The 16,874-nt window shown below is 33.4% G+C and overlaps 1 protein-coding gene across 1 annotated transcript; it reads left to right on the top strand.

Annotated features, from left to right (window-relative positions):
* The first annotated feature begins 573 nt into the window (after positions 1 to 573).
* On the top strand, positions 574 to 16,491 carry LOC105337947 (tRNA dimethylallyltransferase). Its single transcript, XM_011442896.4, has 12 exons — positions 574 to 717; positions 2,680 to 2,820; positions 3,462 to 3,560; positions 7,364 to 7,602; positions 10,238 to 10,374; positions 12,142 to 12,253; positions 12,695 to 12,813; positions 13,094 to 13,171; positions 13,278 to 13,387; positions 13,932 to 14,043; positions 14,786 to 14,837; positions 15,231 to 16,491. Exons 1-12 carry the CDS (start codon positions 580 to 582, stop codon positions 15,529 to 15,531), a joined length of 1,638 nt encoding a protein of 545 aa, XP_011441198.3. The 5' UTR covers positions 574 to 579; the 3' UTR covers positions 15,532 to 16,491.
* The last annotated feature ends 383 nt before the right edge of the window (positions 16,492 to 16,874 follow it).

Genomic DNA, 16,874 nt, shown 5'->3' with positions numbered 1-16,874 from the left:
TGATACACACAAGAAATGTTAGAACCAAGATAAAATTATATATAAAACAAGCTGGTCGCATATTTTCATTCATTTTGAATGACAGAAAATATCTACACAAAAACCCACTAATTTTAGGCCATATATTGCAAGCAAAGCAGAATCGGTGCAAGAAACACGAATAAATAGTCAAAAGAGAAAGAATTTCTTTTCATAAATTTAAGAAAAAAAAAAAATTCTAAGAATGAATTTTAATATAAGTATTCATTTTTTTGTGCTGTGTGCTTATTATTAAAACTTGCTTAGTCTAATTCACAAATAACTGGAATCACCCAGCAATGGAACAGTTTTAACCCCAAAAATATGTTTTCTTGGTGCCTTTTAAGTAAAATGGCGAAATCAAATCTCAAATAGAATTATAACGAACAAAACAATCATGTGTAATTCATATAATATAGGTTAACAAGTAAAATAAACATCTAAGATAATATTGCATAGTGTTTAAAAGTAAACTCCTGCAGACAGATACGAATAATTTGAAGTACGATATAACTTGACTATCCGGAGACTCCGGATTTGGTTCAAATATTAGTATTCAATATGGCAGCCTCCATCAGAACACCTTTGCGTGTTCCAGTTGTATTCATTCTTGGAGCTACTGGTACTGGAAAATCAAAATTAGCTTTAGAAATAGGAAGCAAGTTTAATGGAGAAATCATCAGTACAGATTCTATGCAGGTGATTTTCATCCTTAAGCATATATTTCAACAATAACAATCCTTACATGTATGTGATGAGTTGAAAACCCTGTAAAGGAGCCACAAATTATTAGAATTCGGGTGTAAATACTTTATACAGTCCACCTTAAAACGATATTCGTATCGCTAAATTTCTGACTTCAACTCAGTCACAGCGACTCTTACCGTGCTTCATTTTTTGAAGTTTGGGTTGGGTGGAACGGCATCAGCAAGTCCTGCATTATACCATGTTTTTGGCAGCTTTTACGTTGGGACCAATCGCCCAAATGGGAGATAATAGCCCGTTTTGGACATAAAAGCCAAAATGGGATATAGATTTTAAAAGTGAAAAAAATTAATTTTGGATTTGGTAATTTTTAAAAATTATTTACCATCAATGTATATCAAATGCAACAACTTTTGGTTAACAAGTTTTCCTATAAGCTTATAGTTTGTAAGATTGATCCCCAAAAAGTTTGGGATATACTGAGGGATCGATTTCCATAATAATACGGTTCACCAAAAGTTGTTACATCATTCATCAGTCATCTATTCTAATGCAGATTTACCATATTTTTATGTTCAATTTGGGCGACTAGTTCCCACTTGTGAAACAGACATCAGCAAGTCCTCCATTTGTCACTGTTTTTTGGCAGCTTTTAAATCTAACAGGTTGTTGCTGATAACTTTTTACCATACTATGTTTACAATGCTACTGTCAGAGCCAGTACAATCAAATGTGTATAGGATGGAAAAAGGAAAGATTTGGATATATTGTTTGAGTGTTGGTAAACATTAAAACAGTAATGTATATGTAGCCTGAAGTTTTTAAATTAATCATTTAACATGGGAAATACAGCAAGCAAAATCCTTCCATTGTGACCTATTATTTTGTTCTTTATGCTTTTCTTGAGAACAAAAAAAAAAGATTGGAATGTAAGAAAGAGGATATGAAAGAGCTAATGTTTTAATAACGCTTGTGTGATGTGCTAAACAATTGCAATACATCTAAATTTTTATTGTGTCAAGAAATTCTATTAACATGTCTTGAGCATTGAAATCTATATAAGCTCTCTGACTATTGCCATTACATTTGACTTACAAAAGTTGTTTATTATATGATGTTCCAGGTTTCCTTTTCCATCAATTTTTGACTACCATATTTATTAAAATAGTAAATATACCTGTCAGAGAGAAGCAAATTATAATGGAAAATTTGTAAGATGTCTTCATTGAAACTTCACTCCTTTTACTTTTACAAAAGAATGAAAACTTATTACTTGCGGAGTTTTTAGTTGGAAAATCTGACATCATTGGTCTATTCAGACCTCTTCAAAACTCTGCACACAGATTTTTAACATTGGCATTTGGGTTTTTTTATGTTTGCAATGCAAGTGCCTTATAAATTTTTTATTTAAGAACTGTCTTCCAACATGATGAGATAGATGAGGTTTTTAAAAAAAGAAATCTTGGAAAAAATATTCTATGGTGAAATAGAGTTTGGACACCAAGATATTTATGAAAATCAAAGTGTTGGAAAGGAGAACCAGGAACAATGTTTTGTGACTTGTGAAATAACGGGTAGTGCAATTGCAGATTAATTAAATAAGTGACCAATGGGCACTTTTTTATCTGTAAGTGATAAAGACAACTATTACATGTATCTTTTCAAAGGGAAGGTGATAGGTAAAATATCTTAAAGAAATTATGTTTACAAAATACAGTGAAACTTTTTTATCTGAAGTAAATTGGAATTCCTAACTTCTGTTTCTCCATGCATTTTAACCTCTATACCTTAAGAGGTTAAAATGCATGGAGAAACAGAAGTTAGGAATTCCAATTTACTTTTACAAAGCCGCAGTATTGATGTCTAAGATATAGAAGATAACAGTAATTTGTAAACTCAATTTTAATGCAAGGGTGGGATATTTTGAGGTATTAGATAACATGGTGATAATTGCAGATATACAAAGGCTTAGATATTGTGACCAACAAGGTCACGGTGGAGGAGCAAGAGATATGTCCTCATCACATGATCAACTACCTCAGTCCTCTGGAGGAGAATCACCATGTCCACCAATTCAGAAACAAGGCACTTCCAATTGTATCCTTGATTTGCTATTTATTACAGTAATTTTATTAAAGTAACTTTACCATGAACTGAATCTTGAGAACACTATACTTTTCTCTGTGACCTTGGGTACATGTATCTGGGTAGTTTTGAGTTAGATTATAGTAAAAGGCAGAAAATTGCATTTTAAACATTTAAGAAATTTATATTTTAGGATGTTGATATCAATGTTTTTTTTATCCAAATCATTCAAAATACATACAATAATAGCATATCCGTGCTCTCCCTCTTCAAAATGTTCGGCCATTGAATTTCCAATATCTTTGTTTCATTCTGATATATATCACCAGATTCCTTCAGGACTGTTTCACAAACATAAGTGTTAAAAACTATCAATGACTGACTACAACTGTTAAATATAAGTGTGTTATAAAGAATGGACCATGATTACAAGTGCTCATTCAAATGGGAAATTGTTATTTCTAAGTAATGGTGCCTATAGGGTATTCAAATACCCAAATATAATGTCATTGATTCAACATTCGGGAATATATCTCAGGTACTTATTAGCTGTAACTCGTATAATCCACAACAGCTACCAGTAATATAATTGTATTATGATTTTTCCGGATAAAATCTCCTATTTATGTTATTGTTATTAACTAATATATTAGATTGAAAAACTGTTAAATGACAAGAAAATGCCTATTATAGTAGGAGGAACAAATTACTACATCGAGTCCTTGCTGTGGAATACATTGATCAAATCAGAGGTAAGTTGAGAACACGTATACATGTATATGTATTTCCTTCTATCTGTCTGTCTCTCTTTTTACATGTATTTCTTTGCACACTGAAGAATTTATATTTTGCAGTATGCAGTGATAAAATCACCATTTGTGATACATTTATTGTTAGGAAATTGTTAAAATAGTTTATCTATATAAGCATGATGGAATAGGATTGACTTTTCTTTTTGATGTGTTACTGGTAAGTTATCAAGTTTGTATGGTTTCTTTTTGTTCAAGCAAACAGGACAGAGGTGGAAATCATAAATCCCCTCCCCAAAAAACCAACATGATAAGTTTCATCCTGATATTCATTATTCTCAATTCTGGCCCAGTTATCATAGAAATGTATCTGTCATGATATAGAAGTAGTCCTTCATGTGAAGTGCTCATTAGAAAGTGAGGGACACACTTGACGTCACTCTCTCAGTGCATCTCGAGGGTTCAGGAAATCTTTCCTGGAGATAAAGATTTCAAATTAGGTTATCAACAGAGAAAAGGTGGTATTTTGATACAGAGGATTTTTAAATAGCAGGTGCAATATTGCTATTTCAATACACATTTTTAACTTTATTATTTTCCTTGTTTGTATTATGCAATTGTGTGCGTTTAAGGAAATAATTTAAGGAAGTTTAAGGTTTTCCAGCAGATGACAATGAACAATTGGCTTTGTCCATATAGTGCTCAGATGCAATCTCTGCTTTGTCACCACTGTACAAATAAAGATAATTTGCTTTGACTGATGCTGGGTCACTTCCCCCACTTTAGATTTTACTCGATGGATTTTGAATTTTTCTTCCTAGCTCATATTAATATGCAATATTTAAAATGTTCATTACATGTACCTTTAAACAATACAAAAAGTTTTGAAAAAATGAATTTTACAGTGCACAACTTTTTTTTAGGTTTGCCTATAGGTGTGTTATTCAAATACGGTACATTTAGCTCAAAGGTATATAGTGCATAATGATGGGGATTTTGAATTATTTATCCATGTCTACTGTATGAATTAAAATAGATATATACAATTTACATAATAGTTCTGATAGATTATGCATTAAATCATTGTTTTAGTACAGTGTTGGCACAAATGAATACGTAGGAATGCTCTTATTTTGTGGATCATCTAATTAAACACAGCACTGTCTGATAATCATGGGAAGTCATTTTCAAATCGGTCGGGAAAAACAGGACAAAGTACATGCATGAATTCAAATGAAGTTCTAGACAATGGATTAAACTTGTGCTATATGCAGGAGGGATTTCAAAGTGTGTCTAGAAGTATGTCTCTCTTAATTTGGTCACTGAATTATCAAGTCTCTGCAGTCATCTATATTGTAATGGTAGCAATCATAATCATTCAACTCAGTGTATGTCACTATTATAGGGGTTGGAAGTGGCATATGAACATCTCATTTTGTTAGTGGTTCATTATGTTATCAGTATTACCGGTACTCGTTTTATCGTTAGTTTTCTTAATTTTCCATTAACCAAATAATGATATTCACCCCTACACTAAGCCATGTTTTCAAGCAGCCTGTAATTGTAGATATTAATTACCATAACAATAATTCATGAGATTAATGAATAATTCTCTCTCTCTCCTCTCTCTCTCAAACGAGGTTACAGCCATCTACCATCTATTCTATGGCATTTCTTAAAAGATGTGAGTAGAGAGTGACATTTTTTGGAAAGTTTTTAGGATAAATCAGATGTCTGGAAGGAGACTTGTTGAATGCTGGAAGCCAGATGAAGCACTTTGTGAATGAAATAAAAAATGTGTGAGAAAATCTGAAAGTGGCTGCCTCCCAGGTTGGTACCAGTTGAGTACAAATCAACCTGAACATTTGATGCTCAACACGACAGGGGGGTTAGCACTGTTTGCATGTGGTTGCTGTAAAAATACACAACTACCTGACACTTAAAAACATTGCAGGTCATTTCAGTCTGGTGCACTAAGTTGTTTTACATGTATCCGTCAGGCAGAGGGCATTTCAACTTCTTGGTCTGGAGAGAATTAGCTGTAATTAGAGAAAGTTAAAAGTCATAAATGAATAAAACTTGTTATCAGGAGAATCATCCCCAGTCACTGTGGCTGCTAATGAAGAAGCCATTTCTTTTTCTCAGAAAGGATGGATGGAAGGACAAGCAACCTGTGAGATCAGTAGCCCAGCTCCTGCTGAAGGATGGGCCAGCTGCTGAACTGCAATTAGAATTGACGAGGGGATCTGATAGTCATACTGAAGTTGTTAAAGTTAATAGGGAATTAATAGTCAAGCACTTGGAGTAAATTTGCAGAACTTGTAATACACTTATCAGGAAATTTGTATAACCATGTCATAATTCCTTATTATAAACCCCCAAGATGTGGGCCATGTATAATGAATGGATGGACGTGACTCAGTGAGTCGAGAAGAATCCAGTGAGTCTGAGATAACATAGGGGAGTCAGAGGAAAGAGGGCTCTATTTATGATATCTTTTGTTCTATCTTTACAATGAGGCTTAAGTATTTTTTCGAAGGATCACTTTCATAACGGGAAGCTGTGACAAAAGGGATTTTAACCAATCATATTTTTTCTGGAGTAAGATATGTATAAAGTAGGCCATAGTGTGCTGCTGGTTGTTTGAAAATTAGACAATGGTTTATTATTCCTTGTTTATTCTGCAAGAAAAAATGTATTAATGAGAAGTGCCCCTTCCCCCTCCCCCATCTAGTGTTTATACATTTTGATCCATAAATGACCCGCATTTTTGCCTTTGAAATAATGTCTACCAGTAGTACTTAATGTAAATGTATTCATGTACCAACTTTGATCAGAATGCCTATAGAAGAATCAACTTGATTACATCAGATTTATATTTAGCTACAGGTATCTATCCCCTGCCCACACCCACACACCCCAGGCTCCCTTGGTCTATGTCCCCACTCCCCCTTTGTTGTCCTCTCTAGATTTTCTACGGTGCCCCTGTCCTAATTGTCAGTAAGCTATAGGAGGGATTATCCTAAGTATGTAATGACCCACTAGTGGTCATGCTGACTCCACAGGTCAATCTTCAAAGCCCCTGCCCCTCCTTAATCACCTTGATAATGGAGCCTTTGTCCTGACCATCAGTTTATGGTGTCATGCTTAGAACCGTGCAGCAATGGATTCTTCACACTGACTCCAAGAACTGCCAACTCAGGGGAATTGTAATCACAACCAAGAACCCTTACACCGACCCCCCTCTCTTCATTTCTATCAATTACTCTGTCTACTGTTTTAATAACACATTTTATTTCATACTGCATCTTATGTACTGTCTTCATTTAGGACTAAAAATCATTGATTTTAAGTTAAGATTTTGGTTAAAGACTTAAATCCATTATATTCATTTAATAATTAACTAAGTCATTGGTTTTCATTGCTTTTTGATTACTTTTAAATTGGTGTACTTTTACCAGAATATACAAATTTCATATGAGCATTTTCAGTACTACTACATCAAAACTAGTAGACCACACATCTTTGATCCGTTTTAGGAATAACAAAGTACAATATTTGCATGTCTGGGATTAATTAACCTTTTTTTTCTCTCAGACAATTTTAACCCATTAAAACAAAGTTCTTTATCAATCATCATTTAAATTATCATGCATATATGCATACAGTTCTTTTTGTATGTCAGAAATATTCATTAGCTAACTCTCTGATAAATGATATATGTTTCTTATCTGCATTTCTTATATCCACGGTAAATTAGCTGAAGGGAAATAACTTTTCAAGGAGTTTTTTTTTTCTTAAAAAAGGATGTTGAAAGAGTCAAGCAACAGCCAGAAAACTTAAAGCATGTAAAGGAAGCTAAGGAAAATAAAGATTCTGGTGTCTCTGAAGCGGAGGAAGATGGCGAGGAGACGAATCGCCCGAGGACGGAGCGAGACAGCGTCTACCAAGATCTGGACACGGAGACTCTATACAAGAGGTTACAGGAAGTGGACCCAGTGTATGCAAGCCGTACTCACCCAAACAACAGGCGCAAGTTGCTCAGGTACTAGCAGTCATATAGGGAATGCTTGTAGAAAGTTTCAGGGATTCTATTTTTTCTGTGACGAAAATGAAATGTTTGGGTCGTTTACTGACTATTGCAAATATTTCTTTTTTTATTCGATTTTAGTACAAATGTATTTACTAATTATGATTGCAAATCTTTCTTGTTTTTAAATGATTTTTAAGAGTTAATGAATGCCCATCGTTGGAAGTGTGAAAGTACTCATTACCTTCATAAACCTATGTAGCAATTAATTCTGAATCAGTGAGGTCAAAAACAAGTGTGGGTCAATGTATTTGATTTCAGTCATATTCTTTGATCAGAATATCTGATATCTTGACCTTTATCAAGTATAGTATAAGGGATTGAGAAATTTGTGGTCAAAGAGAAAATTGAATTAAGATTATCTAATTTAAATTGAATGTTAATAGTGCATTTGTTTTTCAATTTAAGATCTGTTACAGTTCAGTTCACAGATTTTTAAAAAAAATTCTGTTTGTGACTTTCTATCTGTTTAAGCCGACACTAAGAGACTGGGGGATTTAATTGATGCTGAGGCATGATTACGCATTGTTTATCAGTGAGCAGGTTGATTTAAACTGGCACGAAAATTGAAAATGCATTCAGGTTGAAAATGCTAGTAGATGACAGAGATAAAACTTAGAAAGGGGGATGAGATTGAGAAATGTGGTGTAAAGTGCACCCCCCTTTGCTTTGGATTCTTTTCCATTACAGTTTCAGACCTTTGATTTCACATTCAGTTCAATTGTCTTGAATTTTAAATAGAAGAACCAAAGGATAATTTATGGTAATGTTATGTAACCATGAGAAATAAATGTATCGAAATTATTTTTGCGACGGTAAGGGATCAGTCAGTCATGGTTTTGTGTGAGTTATGGGCAATCGGCAGATCATTAGCATATCAATGAATGAAGTTTCCTCTCGTAAGACATGGATCAGACAAAAATATTCTTATTTAGAAATTACAACGTTATGTAGGCGTCCCTGCGAGGACAGTAGAGTGCACCTAACGACAAGCGAGAACAACCAGCACTCTTACACCTCGAATCAAATTCATTTTTTAGATGAACACAAGTTAGTCATTGTTAAAGTCAATCCATGTTCATTTCATCGGCTTTATGACAGGTTTTAAGTTGATATTTTGTAGTTATCAAAGGTTAGATGGTGCAATTCATGAAACTTTTTTTCTTTAAAAAATTTAATTACTTTTTTATAATTAATTTTTAAGAATAAATTTACCTATATAGAGATAATGTCAAGTTAGGAAACATCAAATGTTACAATGTTAAAGTATGGACACAGATGTTTATATATCCATGTTTAATATAATTAATAAGTATATTAATATAATTTTTAAATAATAGCATATGTGCGGTAACAGTTATTAATTTCTGCTGCATTGATAATGAGAAGTGACAGACCTGCTATCCCCTATAAGTGTAGAATGGGATGGACACATTTTTTTTCTATGCCAAGGTCAAGAGTCTAACCAGACAATACCACAAATTAGGAGTAGTGCTATTGGTAGAACGTGGAATACATACATTAGTCTATTTGAATACATTTTACATTAATTATCTGATTTTACTTGTACCATCTTTTAATAGGTTAACTCATGTATCTCTTAATGAAAGGTGAAAAAAAACAGTTTACCATTCTCAGTAATTTAGTGTTTTTTTAACTTGTGAAAATACGGTGAAGCATACATTACATGTACTATATAAGTTCAAATTCTTCACACTTACGGTGACCATTTTTAACTGCAGATCTTTTTAAAGTCATTTCGATCAGATTATTTTTTGTGAACTTGTACACTATTTTTAATGACAAACTGGTATTTTAAATAAAATAAAACATTTATTTTGTTGAATTCCAGTGTATGGGAGTTATACCAGCTAGGTACAGTGCATTCCAGTCTAATGGTTATAATTTTCTCCGCTAGAACTTTCTCTTTTATACGTAGGATTAACCACCAACCTTAACCTGTTAAAAAACCATTTCATTAAAGCTCTTAGTAACAGTTAAATGATTTATATAAAAATCAAAATACAGGAAATAACTTATGTAAATATCACATTTCATAATTGGTGTAAAATGAGTTTAAAGCTTAAATGTTTACTTGAGAAGGTATAACTAATGCCAGGAGACTGATAAAGATGAGGTCTTTGAACATCACTAGTTTAACTTCAAACCAGGAAAATTTACATATCATCTTGAGTGTAAAGCATTTTATCGCAGGGTAGAGTGGGACATTATACTTTTTATGGGGATTAAGATAATCATTTGCCTTTTCACTGAGAGCCCTTTTAATTTTTTTATGTTATTATGGCATCAGAAATGTGGATTTATGATTATATAGCATGAAAAATAAAATTTTATACAACATCAAACAGATTAAATGCTATACTAAGGACATCTTTTTTCGCCTGTTTTTCTGAATGTACAGCCAACCAGTACGCTGGATCACACACAATCCAGTGAAAAATGTATTCAATCATTTTAATTGTCTAATTTGCATCAATATTTCATTTCCAGTTAAGGAGTGCTATAGTAATAGATGAATATACTCCTCTTTCAATGAAATGTAATACATGCTGTTTGATTGTGGTTTCAGGGCCCTAGAAGTATTCGATGTCCATGGTACTCCCATGAGTGAAATCCATAAGGCCCAGAGGATAGAGAGCCCCTCTAGTGTGGGGGAGCTGAGATATCCCAACACTTGTGTACTGTGGGTCCAAAGTGAACAAAGTGGTAAGACCAGAGACAAGGATGAAAGCATGGAGAGAGACACTTTTCTTTGGATAGATTTCCAATTAAATATTATGATGGTTTCTCACAAAAATCAAATATTAATTTCAATACATATGTGAAAGATACTATTTTTCTTTGAAATGTATGGCTTTCTAATTTGGAGGGACTATCACCGTGCAAAATTCACTGTTTAATTATAACTTTATTTTGGACTTTACTGTTAAAATTCAACATCTGTTTCGTAATATTTTCTCACAATTTATTTCTTACAAAGTTACAAGTTTATTTAGAGAGTGACACTTTTTGGACTCTATATGTGATTTCAAAGAGACAGAGTGGCATGTCTCAAGATTTGCTAATCTCTTAAAACAACATTGTGCAATTATCAGTTTTTCATGTCTTGGACATCAAAGACTCATTGAGTTTATTTAATTATTTTATATCTGTGAACCTTTCACTCAGCTTACCTATGTCATCACCTGTCAATTTATACTCATTGTTCAGATTCTTATATATAGCTATGTACAATATGTCAATCGTCAGTCTGGAATACCGCGGCCAGCCTCGGCCACGTCTGACTTGCCCAGAGCCTTGAGTCCAGAGGCCACTACTGGCCATATCCGACTTGTTTTTAATATGTCTGCCTGTTAAATTATTGTAAAGTTGCCATCGTTGAGTTTCGACCAATAAAAACGGAATCCTGCATCAATTGCCTGTTTATTTCTCTGGAACTGTATACTGGTGGACCTTCGGGAATACGGCAAATCTACCCTTCGTTGTTACCTTTTACGGCCTACAGCGCGCCTACACCTTATACCCTTTGCACCAACATTCCCTCACCCGGTTCGTACTGCACACGACCGATGCAGTTCTAGAAGAAATCTCTAGCACCGTAAAAACTACGCGGTCACAGGACCTTGCTAGACATTTTGTGGAAATATTTTGATCCATAATACATGTATATATCATTTTCACAGATGTCTTGTACTGCCCTCCAAATTAGAAAAATACCTAATTAAATCGGGGTACCCCTTCTGCATATTTTTAGTAAATTTCTCCAATTCTCCCTCTGATGTCCAGACATTCTGATTCTCTCCATATTGCAACAATCAATAAGATTAATTGGGTAATCTTTTACCCTCATTTTATTTCGCAGTTGCTTTGATGGAAATTGCAAGTTGGATGTCAATAGGACACAATGGAATATTTGTATTAAGGGATGCTCTAGAGTTGATCAGATTTCAGCAGGTTGAATATTGAGACAAATTGTACCCACTGAACACTATGATTAATGCCTTATTCATGTTTCTTTGTTGGATAGTGTATTGCATTCTTTCAAGCATTCTCACAGCTCACTCCTGCTATCTTCATGCATCAATAGCATCTGTGCTATATGGACAGCAGTTCTGTTGTAATCTATCAATCAGCTAATTCTGTCTCAATATAGGGAAGATGTATCATCTAGGACTAATGAAAATGTAGCAGGAGAAAATGAAATTATGTGTTCATTTGACCTTAACTTCTTAGCCACTCCCATAATGAAGATCAAGGCCAGTGCAGTACTGTATTGCACCATTGAAGAAATTATTGTAGAATTCCTCTATGCTTCACATAAAAAATTGAAATTTTGGACCAAATGTCTGGCAGGATAACCCTTCAAATCTATTGAATTGGTAGAAGTTGGTTAGTACTATTTGGATAGGCTATTGTAATATACATGTATTGTGACATTGAAATGCTTGGATTAATTTTATGTGATGCTTTCAGTTTTGGACGATCGTACAAACAAGCGTGTGAACACCATGATAGAGAAAGGATTGATCCAAGAGTTACTGGACTTTCACAAAGAGTTCAATGCCAAAAGGACACAAGAAAACAGGTCAAAAGTCACACAGTTTTACCTCGAACTTCATTACATTATTCATACATTGTCATTCCAAGGCCCCAAATTTTTCTTTTTATGATCAGTCATTCCTTTTTAAAAGATTCATTTTTGAATCAGAGTTTTAGTGAATGAAAAGTACACAAATACGGTATTCTTTAGGGGAGGAGAATTCAGTAATTATAAAGTAAATGCAGCCATAGAGAAAATTTTTGAAAATAAAAAATTTTGAAAGAAGAATACATTTTTTACTAGAATTACAGTACTTTTCAGTTGAAATGATAAATGATAAAGAATTTTTGCAGTTAAAAGATAATAAATGTATTGTTTGCAGACAATCAAATATTTCAGAAAACACAAAAACATGTGTATATTTTGTAAATGCTAGAAAGTAGTAAAGTTTGAAAAATGGTGTATACTGTGTATTCGCTATTACAGAGAATTAGACTACACTACAGGGATATTTCAGAGTATAGGGTTCAAGGAATTTCACGAGTATCTTATCCTTCCAGAAGAAGAGAAACACTCTGAAAAGGGAAAACTTCTATTTGAGAAAGGTTGGTAGTATATTATTCATTGGAACTACAATTTTGTACTTATATTTCATTACTGTAACACATTATTTGTTATGTTTTCTTGTGCAAGAAAAGGTTCCTTTTACAAAGCCGAGCAAATTATCCAATTTTTCAGCATTTGGTTGATAAAATTTGGGAAAAAAAAATTTAATGACAAGCATATTTAAAAAAAACAGTTATTAAATTCAATGGTCACCTTCTCAATAATGTTTGATTTAGGAAAATAAAATACACGTTTTACTATGACGTAACTATTTTCTAGGTGTCGAGAATATGAAGATTGCCACAAGACAGTATGCCAGACGACAGATTTACTGGATTAAAAACAGACTTCTACGCAGTGAGCATTGTTAATTAACCAGACTTCAATGGCAAAGAAATTTCTTCGTTGATTCGGATGTTGGACCATCTAATCAAATTTTTTATTAATTACTTTATTTTTTTAGACAAGGGACATAATTATCCTCCTGTTTATTCTATGGACTCGACAGACGTCAGTCATTGGACGGAAAAAGTTCACGACCCTGCCGTACAGATTGTTCAGGATTACATGAATGTGAGTTTATGTAAAATGAATTTTGATATGTTGTGCCTGAAGTGTAGTGTCAGTTGTTATAAATCAAAATAGAGTTACTATTTCTGGTATATGTTATAAAATTGAAGTGATTTTATTATTGATGCAGAATGAAAGACTAATCTAGTTAATTAGATATCAAAATACATGTAGTTAAACTCAAATATTGATTATGCTTTCTATTTAAAAATAAATGCGGTAGCCCTCATTTAAACTTTTTATTGAGGATCTGATATTCTTGGTCTACTCTATACGAAAGTCAGCATTTAAAAAGAATGAAAGGAATAATTTTTAAAAAATTCACATTGCTTGTGTAACAGATGGTGAAAAGTCGTGTCTCAATCCTGACTCACACCCAGAGTCTTTTGCACACTGGGCCAGTGACTATACCACTGAGCCAGTAAGACTCGATACATAATGACCAACAGTCACACACCTGTCAACCCTGTAAAACATGTAATTTGGATTGCATAATCCGTATTGCGTAGATGAATTATTAAATCCATTTTTCCTTCCTGTTTTTCAGGGTGTTGTTCCCCAACAGGAACCATTGCCACTCCAAGAGTATGACAATGGGGCAGAGTTCAATGAGTGTAAAGCTTGTAACAAGACGTTTGTGATGAGGAAGGAATGGAACAGTAAGACCTGACACTTGTTGTGTCAATAATTCATTGGTTCTGATTGTGGACTCGCATATATAGCAAATTAAATTTTTCATTGTTTTTTAAGTTAGATGTTGGTAAAAACTCATTCTGATTCACTTCAGATATAAGCAGATTGTAATACATGTATAGATATTGACATTCATAGAGCTTAGGTGTAAGCATGTTCATGTGTCATATATATGTGATATGTTCGGCTCTACATGAAATGTCACATAGTTTTGAGCCCACTTACTGGAGTTCACAGTGGGAAAATTTGTGAGAAATCAAAATCTGTCCGGTAAATTGAATTGTTTTACATATACTGCCATCATTCACCAGTTGACTTCCATTCTCACCACACCAAAAATTGTTCTTGATTTGGGATTTACTGCACACCAAACATCACATTTAAAGGCGTGCATTGTCTCCCAAATGATTTCTTATTTAAATGCATTAAAATCTCCAAATAAAATTCTTAAAGTTGCTTACAACAAGTATTTTTAACGACCCTGTGCTTTATTCGAGTATGCATGTACATGTAATGACATCAAAAAGCTCATAAGCAGGATTTCATACATTTGTCGATGTTCATAGTGCTTATATATAAAGCAGAGGGTAACATTTGTATTGCTCAACTCATACAAAATTACCTAACATTAAATACAGTCTCATACTCTTTCAATATTGGCGCTAAAATTTGTATTATTAAACATGTTTATTATTTATTTTTTTTCAGTTCATATTAAGTCAGCAAAGCACAAAAAAAGACTAAGGAGTTTGAGAAAAAGGTAGAGTAAAGGTTTTTTCTTTAAATTCAAGTAGGATTTCTAGTACTATGTGCACAGAAAATGATGCATTCCCACAACCATGACATCAGTGTCACGGTCTCATTTGTTTCTATTTTTGGCAGAATAGAAAAAGGTAAAACAATGGTAAAAAATAAATACTAGAATGGCCTACATTTGATATACATCTCACATACACAAAAAGGCCATTTGAAGCCATTCACTTGCAGGTCATAAAAATCATGGGAATTAATAAATGTTGAAAGCAGAAGCATGCTTCCTTCTTCCCTGTTGAATGTGCGCATCAATTTTTGTTATGACTTTAGGTCTATCTAAACATCCTTCCTTGGTGATTTTAAATGCAAAAAAATTTAAAGAATTTTTTTTGTGTCACAGGTTTCACGACACTTGTGATATTCTTGACCAATTTAAAGAGAAGAAATCGATGGAAAGAGAGACAACTCTAGCAGAAATGACATCAAGGACAGCCAATATTGCCACTGATTCTGTAGACGGAGTGATGCGTGACTGTGTTGATAGTGATATTTCTGATAAGGAAGCGGGCCCCAGAGACATAAAATCATTGGACACTGGTACAGGGGCTGTCAACTTGAGGGACATGGTGGGGACTAGTAATGAACAATCTGAGGACAAAGGGGAAAGTGTTTCAGATGTCAGGGACAAAGTGTTATTTTAGTTGAGAGAAACAACCTGATGAGAGAGAGAGAGAGCAATAAAGAACCTACAGACAAAAGTGGTACACATTATTTTAGGAATCATCTACGGTTAAAAAGATTCCCAGGTTTACAAATTTTCACAAAACCTATCAAATGTAGACCTAATTCATACATTTTCAACCCCCTTCAGTTTGAGGTATATGGAATCAATATTTAAATTATTATTTTTGTCGGAATTTATTGAGCTACTGATTTTAAAAACCAGAAAATTATACTAAAGCGGTGATGTCGATCATAAGATCTACTGTCAAGGCTGCTTCTTCAAAGATTGAAATATTTTGTGTTAAAGGTCTGTTTCTCGTTTTACATATTTTGCAGCTATAATGTGAGTGGTAAAAAGAGACACAGAGTATGAAAAAATGGCAATAGTTATTAGTTATTAGACTAAAACACAACAAAATATCTATATTCTTCTTGTTTCATGGCGCTGATGAATGAATGATAAAACACAAGTTAAAATCCAGGTAAAACATTTGACTGAAAGCAGACTATAATTGCTATCACAACACAATTCACACCTATTGTTCTATACCCAATTATCAAATGTGTGCAAAACGGGAACACACCAAATTGAGGACACGGACATGAGTATCCCCCATTACAAAGCGGTGTCATTTTGTTAAGAAGCTGTGATGACGTGGTTCAATGTGTATACATCAGTGTATAGACTCCCAGTTATAACTGAGTCATGGATTGTAGTCTACAATTGATGGTGTGAAATTACAAGATTGGATTTGTGGAGACATAAAGTATAAAGAAAAATCAATATTCTAAAGAAACAAAGACATATGCTGTTATGTTTTGAATTTGTCCACTGTCAATGAGAACAATGAGGATTAAATATCTGATTTTATATTTGTCATCTTTCTTAATCATAAAAAAAGCTGTCACCATTCAAGGAATAAACCAACAAAAACTTGTTCTTCATCTGGTCACTTAAAATAATTGTTTATAGATTTATTGTCACTTCATCATTTCATGTCTTAGATAAAGAAAAAAGTATGAAACAAACATTTGCACCTTTCTAATCAGAATTAGAAGCTACAACCAACAAAAAAAAACCATGGCCTCTATGATCTTTCTTAATCATAAAAAAAGCTGTCACCATTCAAGGAATAAACAATCGAAAACTTGATTCCTCTTCTGGTCACTTAAAATAATTGTTTATAGATTGATTGTCACTTCATCATTTCAAGTCTTAAATAAAGAAAAAACTATGAAACAAACATTTGCACCTTTCTAATCTGAATTAGAAGCTACAACCAAAAAAAAAAACCCATGGCCTCTATGATCTTTCTTAATC

The sequence above is a fragment of the Magallana gigas genome, chromosome 7 (genome assembly GCF_963853765.1).
Source record: "Magallana gigas chromosome 7, xbMagGiga1.1, whole genome shotgun sequence".
Lineage (NCBI taxonomy): Eukaryota > Metazoa > Mollusca > Bivalvia > Ostreida > Ostreidae > Magallana > Magallana gigas.
The sequence above is the reverse complement of the archived record's forward strand: the minus strand, read 5'-3'. Positions and strand labels throughout refer to the sequence as shown.